This window comes from Prionailurus bengalensis, chromosome A2 (assembly GCF_016509475.1).
Source record: "Prionailurus bengalensis isolate Pbe53 chromosome A2, Fcat_Pben_1.1_paternal_pri, whole genome shotgun sequence".
NCBI classification, from domain to species: domain Eukaryota; kingdom Metazoa; phylum Chordata; class Mammalia; order Carnivora; family Felidae; genus Prionailurus; species Prionailurus bengalensis.
In genome coordinates, this window is record NC_057348.1 from 162,627,111 (window position 1) to 162,645,072 (window position 17,962).

Below are 17,962 nucleotides of genomic sequence, written 5' to 3' on the forward strand. Positions count from 1 at the left end.
ATGCGGCAATCCTGGGAGGGGAGCCAGGGCCCTGGTGCAGAATCACGCGGACAGGAGAAATTCTCTCCCTTCTCTCCTACCTGCTCTGGGCATAGCAAGAACTCTCAAGAGAGCACGGTCTCCCGCCCCATCCGAGGCATGCGCCGTGAGAATAGCCACATTTGATTTCAAACCAATGTTGGGGCGCCTGAGCAGCTCAGTCAGTGGGCATCCGACTCCTGATTTCGGCTCAGGTCCTGATCTCATGGTTCGTGGGATCGAGCCCCATGCCCGGCTCTGTGCTGACAGCTCAGGGCCTGCTTGGGATTCTCTCTCCCTCTCTCTCTCTGCCCTACCCCCCAATCCCGCCTCTCTCTCAAAATAAACAAATGTTTTTTTAAAAGGCGAGGTTAACAAGCCCACTTCAAAGGGTCAGGGGTTGTGGGGATTCAGTGGGAAACTGCTCTGCCAGCTCTGGAGGCCTTGGGCAGCACTAGCTGGCTGCTGCCCATTGGCTCCTCCTGCTGGTCAGCAGGTGCCCTGCCACGGTCACTGCCAGCCACGGCTCCAGGGGGCCGTGTGTCCTCACAAGACCATATGCACACGCAGGCACACACAAGGGCACAACCCTTCCCTGGCCCCAGGATGTAGATTCTGACTCATTCCCCCAGTAACGAGAATGAGCCACCCAAAATCTCCCACTCTCTCTAGGCATTAACTCTGTGATCGAAGATCACAGGTGCTCAAGAGATCATAGTGACCGAGGCCCATCTGCAGCCACACACCTGAGGAGCTCTGGTCGAGACTGAGAAAACCAGTGTCCCCAGAGTCAGGTCACCATGGGGGCCCAACTGTACAGAGCCCAAGTGAGTCTGGGTTAGGGTCGAGGTAAGGCCAGGTCAGGGGGTTGGGGTACATGGGCCAGAATTAACCAACACAGCCCCAGGTTAGGGTCAGTGTGGGCTGGGTTCATGAAGCGTGTCATGGGACAAGCCAGTGTATGGTCAGCTCTGGGAGCCAGTATGCCACCCAGCGAAACACGACCCTGAGGGGCTGGACCCGGTCCTGGCATCGCATGAGCACTGCCTCTCTATTCACAACAGTCCAGGCAGTGCTTGGCTATCGGGAACTCCTTGTGGGAGTCAGGAGGCCTTGGAGATGCCCCAGGGCAGACCCCAGGGAACACCTCTTCTGCGCACGCTCCACCCCCAGGTATCAGGGCAGCCCCTGCAGACCCTGCCCACGCAGACAGATACGCCCAGAGTCCCACGGAGCCCGGCGCATGCACACATGTGTGAATGTGAACGCACGCTACAGCGGGCCCAGGGCCGCACGGTCCAGCACCCTGGAGCCTCCTCAGGATAATTATTTATTATTCATAGTCATCAGCATCTTCATTAATTATTCATATGATCCTTAATTATTATCCTTAACAATAAGAGCAGTAAATAGCAGAAAAGTCCTTGAGGTGCCTAAGGCCCAGGGCCGGGTGCCTCCGGGCAGTTAGACCAGCTAATGCCCCCAGGGCAGTGGGGAGACCACAGACCCCCGTCCACTGCCCGGCCCTGTCCCTGCCCCTGCCCCTCCTATTGGGGCCCAGGGGACTGCAGGAAGAGATGGGCCCAAGGGCTGGGGGAGGGAGCTGTGCCTTCATGTTCCTCTCCCCTTTCTTGGCCAGGGCCTCCCGGGCAGGGCCTCCGAGGGGAGGGGCCCAGGCAGTGCGCTGAACCCTGGGTGAGCCACGTGTCCACAATGGGCAGCCCCACTAACTGCCCGGGTCTGAGCCATGTCTGTGCAGGGGCTGGGAGGTGAGGGCCCCCAGCTGGCCCGGCAGGGAGAGGCGTCGAGTGGGGCCGTCTTGGGGGAGCTCTGGGGTCCCCGGGGGGAGCTCCTCCAACGCCATGAACTGGGAAACCTGCAGAAAGAACACAGTGTGAGCAGACGAGGAGCCTGTGGAAGGGGAGTGAGGGGACGGAGGGGGCTTTCGGGTGAATAGAGAGGAGGGTCAAATGATAGAGAGCGTCGGGAGAATTCGGTGACAGAGGACTGGGGAACAGAAGAGGGCTCAACGGGACAAGGACAAGGGCCGAGCCACACAGAGCGGGACCTGGAGCACAACAGGCAAGCGCTGAGGTTGGAAGAAGAGAAATGCACTCGCAGTGGGCAGGAGCCAAAGCGGGCAGCCGGGAGCCCTGGGAGTGGCCCCTGACACAGGGGGAGCCCAAGGCTGCAGCCACTCCCCTCTTCCCCCCAGGGAACATGGCAGACGAATCCAAACCCAACCCAGAATAAGGGGCCCTGAGTTGGGACAGGAAAAGAAACAAGGCTCCTTCCTCCAATCTAGAAGGAACTCAGGGACCTAGAAGCAGAGGCAGGCTGGCGGCCAGGCCCCGGAAGGCCAGGGAGAGTGCCAGGGCAGGCGGGAGGAGTTTGTGGATGCTGACGAGCATGCTGTGAGAGCTCCGCGGGGGAGGCCGTGAAGGGAGACTGGCACATTTGCTGACGTGGGCCCTGGTGTCTGCAAACAGGAGCAGGCAGCATATGGGAGGGGGAGCGGATGCCAGAGGAAGGGGGGAGCAGATCCCAGGCCACCTCTGGGAGCCAGAAGAACCCCCTTCTTGGGGCCCAGACGCAGCTGTCTTGTCAGGGGGCCGGGAGCACACAAGTCCACTCAGGAGAGGACGAAGGGCAACAGAGGCCCACTCCCGCGGGAGGGGAGAGATGCGGGCCAGAAGTGCCACCTTGGGGCTCGGCCAAGGCCATGGAGACAACCCTGCAGAGTGGCTACCGTGAGAGCCACGGGTGGGCAGCGGAGCCAGAGCCGAGCAGTGGCTGGTCACAGCAGGGACCCCGTGCCGGGGGTGGACTGGCACGCAGCACCCACCACCAGGCCTCGGAGACCCCTCCTGGCCATGACACAGTCCCCCTGAGTAGATCTAGCCGTTTAGGTGACCCCTCTCAGCCCGCTGGTTTCCTTTGTCCTGCTGTTTGGGGGCTCTGGTTTGGGGGCTCTCCTGCCTCGCCCTGTGCCTGCAGCTCCCGAGGCAGTCCTCCTCCAAAAGTCCAGTCCAGGACGAGGGCAGAAACGGGGGTGGGAGGAAGCTGAGGCCCCGCGTTTCAGGAAAAGGACAGCAAAGCAGGTTTGAGTGGGCCGGGGGCAGAAAAGGCAGGGGCTGGGGTGCCTTGGGCAGGCAGAGGGCTCTGGAACTTACCTGAGAAAGCGAGTCCAGGGTGAGGGTGGGGATGGGGCTGACGGGCAGCAGAGAGGAGGTGGAGGGGGGGCCGGGCCCCGGGGTGGTCACAGCACTGTAAGCAGGTGGGACCAGCGTCATCTGCCTCTGCAGCAGCTGCAGGACACTGGCCATGTCTGCACTCAGCCGGGTCTCCAGCCTGGGGCAAGAAGGAGGAGGATGCTCTGGCTCTCGGGGATGTGGAGACACCGGGTGATTTCGGAACCACCTTACGGACCAGCCAGCTGGTCCACCCCAGGCTCCCTCTCCATTCTATGTGTGCGGTCCCTCTCTCAGCAGTGAACGGGAGGAGGGGGTCAGGGTGTGGCCCACACGGACAAGCCCACACGGAGCAGACACCCTCCTTTCAGGCTATAATGCTACCAGAAACCCACAGATCTCACGCGCGCACACACACACACACACACACACACACACAGGCCCCGCCCCCTCAACACACAGAGCCGCCCTCACCTGTTGAGCTGCCTCTGAAGGGCATCCAGCCTGCTCTCCACATCGCCCCGGGGCCGCCGGCTGGGACTGGACAGGGGGATGTTCAGGAGGCTGGGGGTGGGGGCAGGGCAGCGAGGCAACTCCTGGTACTGGCGGCCCCGACTGTCCCCCCAGAAGCTGAAGATGTTGGACACTCCTGAGAAGGCGCCTGGAGCCAGAGAACTGGGTTGAGGCCAGGTCAGATGCCACGCCCCACCCACCTGAGCCGGGCCCTCACCCTACCTGACAGCGGGTTACAAGTGTCACTGCTCTTCTCCCCTTCCTCCGTCAGCGGCTCCCCACCCGGCGGCTCTCCGGGGGGCCTGGGGCTGGAGAAGGGCACCAGGCGGAGGGGGCTGGAGCTGCGGCCTGGGCCCTCATCCTCACTGCTCTCAGGGCTGGAGGGGCCGCTGGATGGGCTCTCCCCCCACGGTCCCCCTGGCCGGCCCCGGCTACTCGGCCCTGCCCCCGCCCGGCCCGGCCCCAAGGCCGACACCTCCCCTGGCTGTTCCGGGTCTGTAGGAAACAGAGAACGGGCCTCAGAGAAGGCAGGAGGCACGGAAGGGGAGAGGAGGGGAGGGGACCGAGTAGGCCTGGGAGAGGGCTGCGCCAGGACGTCCTGGTTTGTCCCCGGTTGTTTCCTCCGCTCTTCTTACCCCCGGCCCCCTCCAACCCCGCCCCCCCACCACCAGCCACGCTCAAGCGGAATGAGAACCCCCCGGGGGGCGGGACCAGGTCGACTCGGACCGCTGACTGCTGGGCGGGGCTCTCTGGGACCCCCTGCGCTGGCCCCCTCGCCCTCCTTTGTCTTTCTCTTCTGCCCTCGTGAGTTCAAGGCAGCGCCAAGCCGCCAGCCGCTTGAGGCCCAAAGAAGCTTAGGTCGGCACCCAGGAGGGTGGAAGAGGGCTTCCCGGAGGAGGTGCCAGTTCAAGTGGGCATTAAAGGGAAGTGAACAGCGTTGGGGCAGTAGGGGCGAGAGAATGGGGAACACTGAAGGTAGGGGCACGAGAGTCTGCAGAGCTACGTGCAGTTACCGCCCGCCCCCGCGCCCCGTCCCCCTCCCCTGGACCCTGCCCCCCCCCCCCCCCGCCCCGCCCCGCCCCGCCCCGCCCCCGCCTCACCCTTGTCGGTGCGCCGGCGGAAGGACAGCTTGCGCCTGCGTTGCCTGTTGAAGCCGCCCTCCAGCTCCGCGCTGCCGGGAGACCCAGGGATCATGTTGGTCTAGAACCAAAAGCGGTGTCAGGGCCCTTCCGCGCCCACCTGCCCTGCCAGGGTCAGCCCCAACCCCCTCGTTAACGTAGAGAACGTGGAGCCCGGGGCACCCGCCGCGAGGAAGCTTTCCCCGCGCAGATGCTCTGCTCCACCAAGAGAGCTGAGGCCGGGCCTTTGACCTCCTCCAGCTCCGATACCGTTTGACAGGCAGGGAAACAGGCCCAGCGAGGTCACCCCAGTCGGGGGCAGCCACCAGGGTACAGCCTCCTCAGGGCAGCCCACTCACGTCCCGCAGGTTGAAGGTGATTTCCAGGCTGGACCAGAAGTGGTCCGAGAACTCGGGGTACATGTCCAGCACCTCCAGTAGGTCATCCCGGTGGATCTTGTGCAGGTCGCAGTAGGTGAGGGCCCGCACGTCCCCATTGGACTTGCCGGGCCGAGCATACAGGTTTAAAGGCTCTCCAAAGATGTCATTCTTCCCTGTAGGAGGACACCAAGAGTAGGGGCTCAGCCCCTGCGCAGCAGTACAGGGAAAAGGCATCTGTCTTCCCCGCATTCTCAGCCTGGGCTGGGGGCTGGAGGCTGGGGGCCTCCCCTTGGGCTGGCCACCCACCCTCCAGCCCCAGCCCCCAGAGCCAGGGAGGCACTAGCCAGCCCCATCTCCCCGCTGCTCCCCAAAGCAGGATTTGTTCAGCATGGCCATCAGTGCCGTGGGGGCATAGAGGGCTTGGACCTCCTTGCCTTCCAACAACTGGAACCAGCCAGTGGGACCAGCCTGGATACACCCCTCTCTGCCCATGGCCCTGGCTTCCTTGGGTTCTAAGTCCACTTTTACCCCCCTCCAAACCCTATGCCCCAAACACCATCCTGGCCAATCACTGCACCCTCATAAACAGGGCCCTTCAAGCTATAGGTCATAACACGGCAGCGAAACAAGACCAGCATTTTTGTTTACCAAAAGAAAATAGGATAGCAAAGCTGATCACAGCACAGAAGACACCAGAATGTATCACACGCACTAAAGCTAAGTGTTACATAGTGAAACTTGGGTTGTCGTTGTGTTTGGGCTGTTTGTGGAGTATAGGTGTTGACTGAACTGAGAAATAAAAATCTAAAATGGCCCCCTGTGATGCATCTGCCCTGAGGCACATGGCCAAGGGAAGGACAGGCAGAGGACAGGAAGCCCCCTGCCCAGGCACAGCTGGGAGGGAAAGAGGGGTGAGACTCCCTTTGCTTTGAAGATGGTGAGGGCTGGGCTGGGCTGTATCACCTGAGGCCGCAGGGAACTGAGTAAATTTCCTTAGTAAAATCAGATGCATAACCTCCCTCCACTGCCCACTTTGGAGTATCTGGATTTGGTCCTGCTTTCAGGAAGCAAGAGCGTCCCTGCCTGTGGGGAGAGCCTGTAGGGAACAGAGTCTAAGAACCCTCAGAGTTCAGCAGCCCCGCCCCACGTGGGGCTCCTCTCCACTGCCCCCCCCCCCCGTGGAGGGTCTAAGCTTAGGTGAATTACTTGCAGGCAGGAGTGGGTCCACGGCCCCAACAACTGTGTCCTGAGAGCTCTCCAGGCCTCCACCTAGCACCCGGTCCCCCGCACCTAGCCCCGTACCCAGGATGGCCACGACAACGTCGCCCCGCAGGATCTCAATGGAGCCCCGGGAGATGAAGTAGAGGGCGGTGAGCAGGTCCCCAGCATGCACCAGCGTGTCCCCTGGCGGTGCATGTGTCGTCTTGAACTTCATGGCCAGGGCCCTCAGGCAGCCCTTGGTGGCCGCCCGGAAAGGCTTGCAGTGCTGTAGCAGCGAGCGGTTCAGGTGCAGACAGATGTCTGCCTGCAGGCACTCGGGGAAGCCTTTCAGCACCTGGGGGCGTTGGGCTGGCTCAGCACGCTGTCTTCAGGCACCGCACCCCCCACCCCGAGACCCTGAGAGGAGCATCAGAGAGTCCACCCCTTCTAGCTGGGCGCCCTCGCTCGCCCTCTGGGAACGATGCTTCCCTGCTCTCAGCCTCCATTCTCTAGTGTAAAGTGTAGAGACCAGCTCCTGCCTGGGGCTGTTGTAAGGATTAAATGCTTTGCCTGTACGGAAGGGCCTGGTTGGGCCCGCCCCACAGTGAGTTCTCCCAGTACACGATCTCCGCTATCAAAAGCAGAACGTACTTCTCAGGGTCCTTCTAGGCACTAGTACCGTGACCGCCTGAACCAAAGAACGTGACGCCGTTAGACGTGCTCACTGCATCCAGGGAAGTCTCACTGTGACCCTGCTCCCTCCAGCCCACCACCAGCGAAGCCGAGCGGCCTCACCGCGTTCATATCGATGCCGTTGGTGTAGGACCAGGCGTGCTGGAAATACTCCTCGAGACGCTGGCGGAGGGGGTTGGGGATTTGGTGGAAGCGGATGAACTCCCGCACCCGTAGCATCTGCGTGTGGTAGCGGGCAGTGCCGGAGTACAGCCGCTGGATGATGGCTGACACGTTGCCGAAGATGCTGGCGTACATGAGGGCTGGGGGCGGGGGTGAGTGGGGACATCAGCATCCGAGGGACCCCGCCCGCCCCTGCACCGGGTCGACGACACACACAGTCACATCTCAGTGGAAGCACACACGAGAGACGCACAAACACAGAAGCCCAGGTCCACGTGCCCTTGGGCTCTGCCTTGAGTCTCCGCCTGGTGTCCCAGCCCCCACACATGCTCTGCTGGTGGTCTCAGGGCTTCCCCCCCCCCCAACCCCCCGCCCTGCTCTGGCCCATCTCGGGCTCTTCCCAGACTCCGGGCCACCCCGCCCCCGAGGATACACTCACAGCCAATGAGCATGACACAGATGGAGAAGATCTTCTCCGAGTTGGTGTTGGGGGAGACATTGCCAAAGCCCACGCTGGTGAGGCTGCTGAAGGTGAAGTAGAGGGCCGTGACGTACTTGTCCTTGATGGAGGGGCCTCCCAGGCCGCTGCTGTTGTAGGGCTTGCCGATCTGGTCGCCCAGGTTGTGCAGCCAGCCGATGCGGGAGTCCACGTGTGGCTGCTCCATGTTGCCGATGGCGTACCAGATGCAGGCCAGCCAGTGCGCAATGAGCGCGAAAGTGCACATGAGCAGGAAGAGCACGGCTGCCCCGTACTCCGAGTAGCGGTCCAGCTTCCTCGCCACACGCACCAGCCGCAGCAGCCGCGCCGTCTTCAGCAGCCCGATCAGCTGCGGGGGGGGGGACAGACGTTCAGTGTGGGAACAAGTGAGGAGGGAGGGGGCACTGGAAGTAAAATCCCCAAAGACCTCCTCCCAGGACCTCCTAATGACGGAAGCTCCCATTCCCTAAGCCCGCCACAGAGTCCCATTAATCTTTGTCCTAGCTTTGTGACAAAAGGGGGGCTCACGGTCCCCCCCGGTGAGAATGGGGCTCTGGAAGATGCAACACCCACCCTTAGGCGCCCGCCTAGAACCCCCACGAGTTCCCAGGCCACTTCTGTGTGATTAGAACATGGCGGCCTCTTTGGATGGACAAAGACAAAAAGGCGGCCTCTCTGGCCCTCTGCCTGGGCAGTGGCTCACCTGGAGAGGGACAGTGGCCAAGGGGCAGCTACCCCCTGTACCCCCTCACCTTCTCTCCTTTTCCAGGTGCCCTCCCGGCCTCGGCCTCCTTGCCAACTTACCTCCTCAGAGCCAGAGCCAAAGATGAGCAGGTCGAAGGGGATGGCGGCCACCATGTCGATGAGGAACCAGCCCTTGAAGTAGTGGACGGCAATGCGGCCGGGATGGCTGACCACCTCCTCATTGGCATTCACGTACGTGGTGCGGAAGTTGATGAGGATGTCCACGATGAACATGATGTCCACAATGAAGTCCACCACGGCCAGCGGCTGGCAGGCATAGCCACAGTCAGGGGCCGTGGAGCCCTCTTCCGTCTCCTTCAGCAGGAAGGCGGCCGAGTAAGGTGTGAAGACGGCCGTGTAGATAACCAGCAGCAGGATGAGCCAGTCCCACACGGCCTTGAAGGGGCTGTAGTGCAGGATGGTCCAGCGGTGGATCCGCGGCGCCTGCAGCTTATACTCTGGCAGCACATCAGCCCCCAGGGACAGGACCTGGACCGGTAGGGAGGGTGGGAGGGCAGAGGTGAGGAGATGATGTCCCACTGGAGTCCGGGGCAGGGGAGGGCGTGAGATCTCCAGGGTGGGAGCAGATGACATCTCTGCTGGGCCTCCAGGGAAGAGACCAAGCAGGGGAAGGGGGAGAGCCGACAAGCTTCAGTCGGAATGCCCATCCCTTGGCCACGTGGCCACAGTCAGTGACCACCTCGTGACCCAGGCGCTCCACTTCCCCACGGGGCACGCGGACCTGCTGTCTGGATACCTGAATTCGGAGCACCATGCAGTGATACCCAGACATGCTACTCCCCACCAGCTATGCGCACCCATAGCTATGGTTAGAACTCTACCGCGTGACCTTGCCCACTGCCCCCAGACACCACATATACAACACACACACACACACACACACACACACACACATCACTCCCCAGACCCAGGGCAGCCCTCAAGCTCTGCCTTCCCACACACCTACAAAGGCCCACGGAAGACCTAACCCAGCCATACTCATGCCCACGCATACACAGAAAGACACACACACAGGCAAATGTTCAGAAGTGTCACACCCAGTCCTGCACAGGCTCACCTCACATCCTGCCCTCTCAGAGGCAGGCCTGCCATCCACACCAGGTGGCAGCAGCCGTGTCGTTCTCTTCTCAAGCCAAACTAGGAAGGACTGAGGCCAGCCTTCCCACAATGGGCCAGGAGCCTGTCTGTCCCCCGTTGCCCCCTCCTGCCCCCGAGAATCCTCTCTTACAGACATCCGACTCAACCCAAGAGCCCCCCCACTAGGCCCTCCAGCCTTGGCCCTGCCAACCCTAGGGAGCCAAACCCAAGGCCTCAGCCAGCCCCTTGAGAACCAAGGTTACTGGCCCTGTTCCAAGAAGCACTGAGTGCTGGGGCCCCACATCCTCAGGCCTCTGGGCTGGGGACAGTTGGGGTGGATGGAACCCCCAAAGATTCCCATTCATACTCAAGCTGGGGATCCCCTGGACCCACCATCACCAGATGGGCTGTTTGGAGACCATCTCCTTAGAGGAAGTAACTGGAAGGTAAGACGGGCCATGGGTAGGGGTTTGGCCACCCTAAAGTAGATATGGGCAGCTCCAGAGACGTATGATGTGGGCAGGGGGGAGCAGCTGGGGGCTGGGGGACGGGAAGAAGCATGTGTCTTGCCCTGCCTTCAGCCCTAGCTGCTTTGCTCCTTAAGGCAGAGAGCATGAAGCAGTGGCCTTTCATTGGTCACATGAGGATTGAAAAAATGGAACCAGCCAGGGCTCCCACAGACAACGGGTGGAAGAAGGTGCCTGCCCCTGGATGGGGCTCATCCCCAAGCCTCAGAGGCCAACAGCAGTGACCCTACCCCCACCCCAGAGTCCACACATAGCAAGGCCCAGTGCCCAACCGCACACACACGGGGCAAGCCTGGGACTCACGGCCTGGACCCACACCTTACAGGGGCCTGGCCTTGCCTTGCAACCACCAGCTTACCATACGGCCTTGGGCCAGGCATGTAACCCCCCCTTGACTCGTGGTCCCACAGAATACTGAAGCTTATTTAAGCCAAATCCCGGGTCCTCACCTGTGGGTGGGCTTCTTCCCACCCACACCTGCTCCCCTGCTGGGAGGAGTCCAGGAGCCAAAGCAGAGTCAGGTGCAGGTGGTGGGTGGGATTCTCAGCCTCACTCCTAAGCCGCCTCCCACTGCCCTGAGCCTGCTCCAGGCTGACAGAAGCCCCTGGGGGCAGAGAGGTGACTCCCAGGAGGTGCCTACAGAATCATCAACCTGGGGGAAGACAGCACGGCCACCAGCACCTCAGGCTGCCAGGGAAGAGGTGATCCAGGTGGTTGAGTTCCGGGTGCCCTCACTGCCATCCAGTGGCCTCTGACCCCCACCCTCCTCAGACCCTTGAAGCAGCCCAAGCCTCCCTCCCCCACCTCAGGGCCCACCCCGGCACACAGTGGGGAGCATTAGAGCCCCAGGGCCAGGCCGCGCCGGTGTCCCACCGTGCTCCTCTCCTCCTCCTCCCCCTTCGCCCACCGTCATCGTCTCTGGGCACCCATCTCATTCCTCTTCTCCCTCTCCTCCTTTTGCATGTGGAGTCAGGACTGTGGGCCAGGGAAGCCATGGCAGAGGGAAAGCCCTGGCAAGAGAAGCACTGTCCACCCGGGCACAGCCGGTCTGGAGGAGAGCGAGCGAGGGGCCAGCGGTGGGCTGAGCAGAGCAGCAGCCCCCACGGCTCCCCCGAACCATCCTGCTTCTCAGAAGCCCTCTTCCGGCCCGGCCCCGGAGCCAGAGCCTTCCAGGCCGCACCCAAATTGCCACCTCGCCACCGCCTGCCTCAGTGCCCCGGCCCAGGGAAGGGGGGGAGTGGCCGGGGGGAGGGGGGGAGGGTCACCTACCTCCTGGGCCACCAGGCTGGAGATGCGCACGGCCCGCCTCACCCGGCCTTTCTGGGCCCTGGGCTGCAGAGCCCCTGTCCCGCTCGCCTTCCCTGCTGGGGCCGCCATGGAGGACTTGGCTCCCCCCAGCCTGCCCGCCCTGGAGCCCGAGGGCCTGGCCAGCGCCCCACCTGCGCCCCAGCAGCAGTCCCAGCCCAGGCTGCACCCCAGAGGCTGGCGGCCTGGCGCCCAGGGCCGTCTCTGGCATGAAGCCAGGGTCGCTGGGGCTGGGCCCCGGGGCTGGGGTCACCCTGGCAGTGAGTGTGGACAGCAGCCTGCTTGGCTCGGGCCGCCCATGGCCCCCCGGTGCGGGGCCCCCGCTGCCAACGTGCTGCGCCCTGCCCGCCCGCCAGCCCAGCAGCAGCTCCGCGGTCGGAACCTCGGCTCCTCGGCCGGCCCCTCCTCCCAGGCCCCCACCCCCACCCCCGCCACACTGGGCTCCCCCGCCCTGCCTGGGCTGGCCAGCGGCCCCCTCCCCCGCGGCCCGATCCAGGGCTCCTGCTGCAGCCGCTCCCGCAGCCCGCGCCCCTCCCCCTCCCCCCGGCAGCCAGGCCTGTCACCGCAGATTAATGGTCTCCCCGACACCCCCGCCCCTCCGGTCCAGTGCCCAGCCAGCCAGACTCAGACCGACACCCAGAGATGGAGAGACCGCCCGGTGACAGGCAAAGCCAGGAACACACACACGCACGCTGCCACATATAGACCAAAAGCACAGACCACAACACGACAAGCACAGGCTGCGGGCGCAGGAGCAGGGCAGACAACAGGGGCTCCAGGTGGGAACAAGAGGCAGAGGCAGGAGGGGGAGAGGGGCAGGCAACCAGATATGGGGCCTGGGGTGAGGGGGAACATTCTGGAGTCAAGGCCAAGGGGCTGGAGACCTGGCAGGGACCCAGAGAGCCAGAGGCAGCGGGAGCAGGGCCAGGAGGAGGGCCGAGGAGGCTGGCAGCGACAACAGCGGGCCAAAGGGGGCAGCTCCCTCTCTCGGGCCAACTCAAGGAGCTGCCGAGGAAGGCGCAGGAGGGGGCAACAGAGACTGGGGCTCAGCAGGTGCGGCCCAGGAGCCCCCACCATCCCAGGCTCGTCACCTACTGCAGGCATCCCCACTCAGGACCCTCTCCCCCACCCCACCCCCAAGGCCAGAATATGAAGGAGTTGGCATGGACCGGGCGGTGGGGGGTGGTGCCAGCAACCTTGCTACCGGGGGACCAGGAGACCAGGCTGGTCCTGCCACCGGACGGTCTTGGGCAGTGCCCCCAAAGGCTGGTGGTCTTCTCTGGGACTTAATCCCTCTGTATCAGGGCACCCACCATCATACCCTCCCCTCCCCTGTCCCGTGGTTTGGGGACAGGGATGCATACCTCCAAGCCGTTCAAGCCCTAGCACGGGACCCCCCCACCTCCCTCTAGCTTATCACATCTGCCTAGAAGAATCAAGACCCCTGACCTTGACCTCCGTGGCCCCTTCTCATTTGAAGTCTCTTGTAAGTTTGCCCCTAGCCCACCCCATACCTCCTTCACCACACCCAGTGAGCAGACCCCATCGCATCCCTGTGGCTGCCTTCTCCAGCCCACCTTGTCTCAACTGCCTTGTCCTTCCCGTGCCCCATCAACCTGTTCTCTGTATCTGCCCTATCCCAAGGTCCCTTCCCTTCCTCTCTCTTTTCCTCCCCTTCTTTCCCCTCCCCTCTTCTCCCCTCCTCTCCCCTGAAGTCTCTCTTCCTCAGGACCTCTCAGACTTGTCTCTCACCCCAGCTCTGCAATCCCCCACCCCCACCCCCAGCCAGGGGGTCTGCCCACCCTCCAGAGGCCCTCACGGACCAGCCCCCTCCACCACCCCCCTTTGAACACAGCCCACTCCCACCCCCTCCAAGTTCCTCCAGGGTGAGAGGAGAGCCAGGGAGCTAGGCACGTACCTGGGTGACCTTCTCAGTGACATTGTGGGTCCTCTCCTTTATCTTGGGTGCTATGATCTCCCGGTCACTGGTGGGCGAAGCCAAGAAGGGGTCCCCCTTGAGGTCCACAAAGTTGAGGGTGATTTGGGGAATCTTGCTAATGGTACGGTAGCGCACGAGGTCGGAATCTGACGTGGAGTTAAGCAGGCCGCTGCGCAGGGGGTGCATGGCCCCTGGAGTGGAGGGGAGAGCCGGGTCAGGGTGGCAGGCAGGGGTGCATGGCCCCCGGAGTGGAGGGGAGAGCCGGGTCAGGGTGGCAGGCCAGGTGTGGACTAGGCCGCGGGGTACAGTGAGTCAGTGAGGCCAACTCAGGAGACAGGCAGTCACTGAGAACAAGGCCAGAGTCCTCGCCACTGTAAGGAAGCATGCCATGGCACAGCAGTGAGGTGATGGAGGAAGATGGTCCTCCGTAAACGTCTGTTCAGTGGGCCCTGGGCACCCGCCCAAGGGCCAGATGGTAGCTGGGACCCAGAGGCCTCTCCTGCCCTTCACACTCCCCATGGCCACCCCTGCTCCGGGCCATCCTGGGAGAGCGAGCTCCACCAGCCAGCAAAGGCTCTGCCAGTGGAAGAATGTAATGGGATGAATGGACATTTAATGGAGTAAAAGGCCACTTAATGGGATTAAGTAAGTGCTTAATGGGATTTCCATCTCCCAGGCGCACAGGACCAGGCTGAGAGGGAGGAAGCTGAGGGCCCCGAACGGGGCAGGCCCGGCGGGTGCTGCGGCCCTCACCGGTGCTGGCGTGGCGCGGCGGCGGGGGCAGCCCGGCGCGCATGGCCTCGATGTCGTCAGCGGAGGAGGCGCGGCGCACGCTGGCGCAGCTCTCCCGGGAGCGCGTCCGGGCCAGGCTGCAGCTGGAGCCGGAGGCGTCGGGGTTGAGGCTGTGTGCCCGGGGTGAGGGGTGCGTGTCGGGCGCGCAGGCAGGCGGTGAGCTAGGGCCCACCAGCGCGCGCCGCTCCTCCGCTGGCCCCAGCCCTGCCACGTGGTTGTCCATGGCCGTCACCTCGTCCAGGACGAGCGACTCGCGGCTGGGCGCCGCAGGCGTCAGGTCCACGTCCACCACCACGGCCCCCGGGGCGCCCGCGCCGCCCCCGCCGCCGCCGCCGCCGCCGCCGGGCCGCACCGATGACTCCCGGGCCGTCAAGGCCAGCAGCGCGGGCAGCTTCAGGCGGAAGGTCTTGGCTCGGCCTGCGGGGAGAAGAGAGGCGGGTGGCCACGGGGGATGGGGGGGGGGGGGGGGGGGGGTAGGGCAGCCGGGAGGCCTAGGAGCTGGCGCCACAGCCACAGAGGGGAGGGAGGTGGGGAGCCCCAGGCAGCCGGCACACCTTCGCCCCCACTCCCGCTGCACAGAACTCAAGTCTCAAACAGCTTGCGGCATAGGATCTTATCTAAGGCTCTGACAATAATAAACTACCGTTTCTTGAGCCTCACAGGTCACAGTGGGCTCCACATACACTTTGCCTGACTCTCACAATGCCGGTGGGTATCATTATCCCCCGTTTAGACTTGAGGAAATTTAGACATCCGTGAGTTGTGCAACTCACAAGTCAACGACAGAGCCTGCATTTGCATGGAGGAGCGATGCCTTCCGGCCATGCCCCGCCATCCTGCAGACAGTACCTGCAGAACAGGTAAAGCCAGGGTTATTAACACTGCCTTCCCAGCGCTTGAGAAGCCAAGAGGTAGAATCTTTTGCCAGGGGGAAAAATTAAAATGAAACCCAAAAAGGACATCATGGAGAAGCGGGGGAGCCTTTGTGTTACGGGAGCACGAGGTGAGGCCTCTGTGTCTCCAGCCATGGTGAACATTCCCTTCAAATCCTCAGTCAGCCAAGGCCAAGGCAGGGAGCTGGCCAGTCCAGGATCAAGGCCCAGGGGGCAGAAGCGACACAGAGAGGGAGTTGAATCCCTGAGAGACAGGGCCCTTCTGATGAGCAGGAGAGCTGCTCCAAGATGGTCAAGGCCATGTGGGAAGGGTGAATCCCTCATTCCTGGGGCTGAAGAGAGGACCACTCCCAGGAGACACTGTGGTAGGAACCCAAGCAGGTAAGGCTAGGAAACCAGGTACGTCCTGTCCCAAAGACCTGTGAATCTGGGCTCAGTCTGTCACCCCAGCCCTGTCTGTCCATCCTGAGCCAGATGGGCCTAGGCCAGATCCTTGGTGTTCTTTCCCCAACCTCTGAAAGGGGCACCCCAACACCACTTCCTGCAGAGCACTGACCTTGGGTAACCTCAAGGCCTCAGGAAAGGGACCTGAGAGTATGGTTACACTTACCCGGGGCCAACCAGCTGGTGGGGGGTCCACGGTGATTGGTGTCATGGGCCGGGGACCCCACCACGTCCTTTTCCATCACCACCTCAAAGTTGAGGATAAACATGATGACAGTTCCATCTTCATTCTTTACGGGCACCACGTCCACCAGGCACAGGAAGCAGCTCCCTGCAGAGTGGAGGACGTGGCCACTGTGACCCCAGGGCCCCTCAGGTGGACACAGCAGAGCGGGACCCAAAGGGGCCAGTCCATGCCTCCCCCACGGCCCTCAGCCACATTTCCCGGCCCGTCCTCTCCAGTGTCTCCTGCACCGACCCCTCCTTCTGCCCTGGGCCTGCCATCCTGAGCTCCCTCCCTCGATCTGTCCACTCCAGCTCACTGCTGCTTTTAAAATTTTTTTTTTAACATTTATTTATTTTTGAGAGACAGAGAGAGACAGAGCGTGAGTGGGGGAGGCAGAGCGAGAGAGGGGGACACAGAATCCGAAGCAGGCTCCAGGCTCTGAGCTGTCAGCACAGAGCCCCACTCGGGGCTCGAACCCATGAACCGTGAGATTACGACTCGAGCCGAAGTCGGATGCTTAACTGACTGAGCCACCCAGGCGCCCCGTGCTCGCCGCTTCTTGTGGAGCCTTCTCTCTGTCTCCCTCCCTATCCTCTCGATGTATCCTTGCCTTCCCTCGCCCAAGGCAGCCAGGCACAGCAGGTGAGCCCGCAGACTTCAGGCCCAGGATCTCTGCATCCAGCTTCCAGTTGTTTTGTTTTGTTTTGTTTTATCTTTACTTATGTAGCCTCCTTGTGCCTCATTTTCCTCACCTATGAAATGGGAATGATAGTAATTCCTTTCTCATGAGTTGTAAAGAGGAAGTAAGTCAACACGTGCCGAACACGGTGAGGGACTAACAGGTACTCTGACTCTGCTCTCCCTACATGAGTCCCCAAGTGCTATGCTGACCCACAAGCTGCGTTCACCAGTCGAGGGCAAGAGTTTCAAAACCATTACAGCAATGTGGGCTTCCCACAACGTCCACGCGTGTGATTTTGTAGTTCACAAAGGGGCTGGTCTGTGACTGTAGACATAAAGGAAAGTAACCCTTTGGCAGAGAGTTGAGAAGCGTGGCCTCCAGACCTTTCCTCTCTGCCTCTCCTTGTTCTCTCTGTCCCTTGACTTTTGTTTTCCCCTCCCAATCTCTGTCTCTCTGCCCACCAGAGCCCCTACACCAGGTGAGGTCAGTGCACCAGGCCCAGTGTACCCAGTCCTCCTCTGCTCTTTGTCCGGGGCACCACCCCTCACCCTTCTCTCTCGTCATTTCTGAGAGTGACCACTCTCAGCCTCTGAGGCCCAGCTCAGAACTCCCACCCACAGGAAGCGATCCTGGATGAAACAGGAAGGCACGTAAACACCCTGTTCCTCCTTCTTTATGGACCCAACAGGGACCAGACGCGTTCCTCATCTTCCTCTCGCTCTGGGTCAAACTTCTTTCCTTGCCTTGGCTCCCCCGTGATCATCTGTCTTCTCTGAACTGCAGGGGCCTACCTAACTCCCCACAGTCGGTCTTGGTCTCAGTTGTCCCCTCTGAAGGGCTAGCACCTAAAACAATGCACCAGAGAGCAGGCCCGGCAGCAGGTGTGAGGGGTGGGGGAGTGCTGATGGTGAGGGTGAGGTCAGGAAGGAGGAGGGTGGAGAGGAAGTGTGGGTGGTGAACTGAGTCGAGGAAGAAGCCAACAAACTTGCCCCCCCACCCCACCCCACCCCCACCCCCGCAGCCTCCAGACTTGGACTTGGGCTAGTGCTAGATGCCTGCCAACAAGGCCCTGAGGGCTGAGCCTCCGGCAGGCCGGGTACAAAGCGCCTAAGCCCTGGGAGATGCTCCCGGTGTGGGGAGGACTTGTTGGGGACAAGGCCGGGAGAGGGAGGCAGATCAGCACTCCTGACGCCATCCTCTGAAACCAACCGGAACAGGACAGCACTGGGATAAGGGGTTGGGGGGAGGGGGGGGAGAGCTGGGCCAGGGCAAGTGCTGGCCAGGAATTCTCCGCACCCCACCCCGAAGTCCTTCCACTCACCGCATCCTTGCCCTCACGGCTCAGCCTGGGAGACCTGAGCTGAGGGCTCTGTCTGGGTCTCCCTCCAGCAGCTGTCCCCTGACCCCTGGCCTCTGACATGGCCTGGCTGAAGCCCCACTGCGGTGTCACGAGCCGCAGGGGGCCGGGCCCAGCTGGAGACCGTTTGGCACCCAGGCAGCCCGGCTAGAGTTTATGCCCTAATATGGTGATGGCCGGCGGCCTGAACAGGGACTGGTCC

At 62.4% G+C, this 17,962-nt stretch overlaps 1 protein-coding gene across 4 annotated transcripts in view; it reads right to left on the reverse strand.

The window, feature by feature from the left end:
* Nucleotides 1-1,335: 1,335 nt before the first annotated feature.
* Nucleotides 1,336-17,962, reverse strand: part of KCNH2 (potassium voltage-gated channel subfamily H member 2) — a 32,169-nt gene continuing 15,542 nt past the window's right edge. Inside the window, exons 3-15 of one of the 4 annotated variants that reach the window (XM_043589914.1) lie at nucleotides 15,662-15,826; nucleotides 14,120-14,575; nucleotides 13,346-13,557; nucleotides 8,558-8,986; nucleotides 7,715-8,102; nucleotides 7,216-7,415; nucleotides 6,523-6,775; nucleotides 5,200-5,393; nucleotides 4,823-4,922; nucleotides 3,945-4,217; nucleotides 3,684-3,870; nucleotides 3,192-3,285; nucleotides 1,336-1,894 (exon numbers count right to left, since the gene is read on the reverse strand). In XM_043589914.1, coding sequence (XP_043445849.1) covers nucleotides 1,745-1,894; nucleotides 3,192-3,285; nucleotides 3,684-3,870; nucleotides 3,945-4,217; nucleotides 4,823-4,922; nucleotides 5,200-5,393; nucleotides 6,523-6,775; nucleotides 7,216-7,415; nucleotides 7,715-8,102; nucleotides 8,558-8,986; nucleotides 13,346-13,557; nucleotides 14,120-14,575; nucleotides 15,662-15,826 — 3,101 coding nt within the window. In that variant the 3' untranslated portion in view covers nucleotides 1,336-1,744. Of the gene's footprint in view, nucleotides 1,895-3,191; nucleotides 3,370-3,683; nucleotides 3,871-3,944; nucleotides 4,218-4,822; nucleotides 4,923-5,199; nucleotides 5,394-6,522; nucleotides 6,776-7,215; nucleotides 7,416-7,714; nucleotides 8,103-8,557; nucleotides 8,987-11,391; nucleotides 11,780-13,345; nucleotides 13,558-14,119; nucleotides 14,576-15,661; nucleotides 15,827-17,962 lie in introns of those variants that run through there. The other 3 variants (XM_043589913.1, XM_043589915.1, XM_043589916.1) reach the window with 3 other exon arrangements.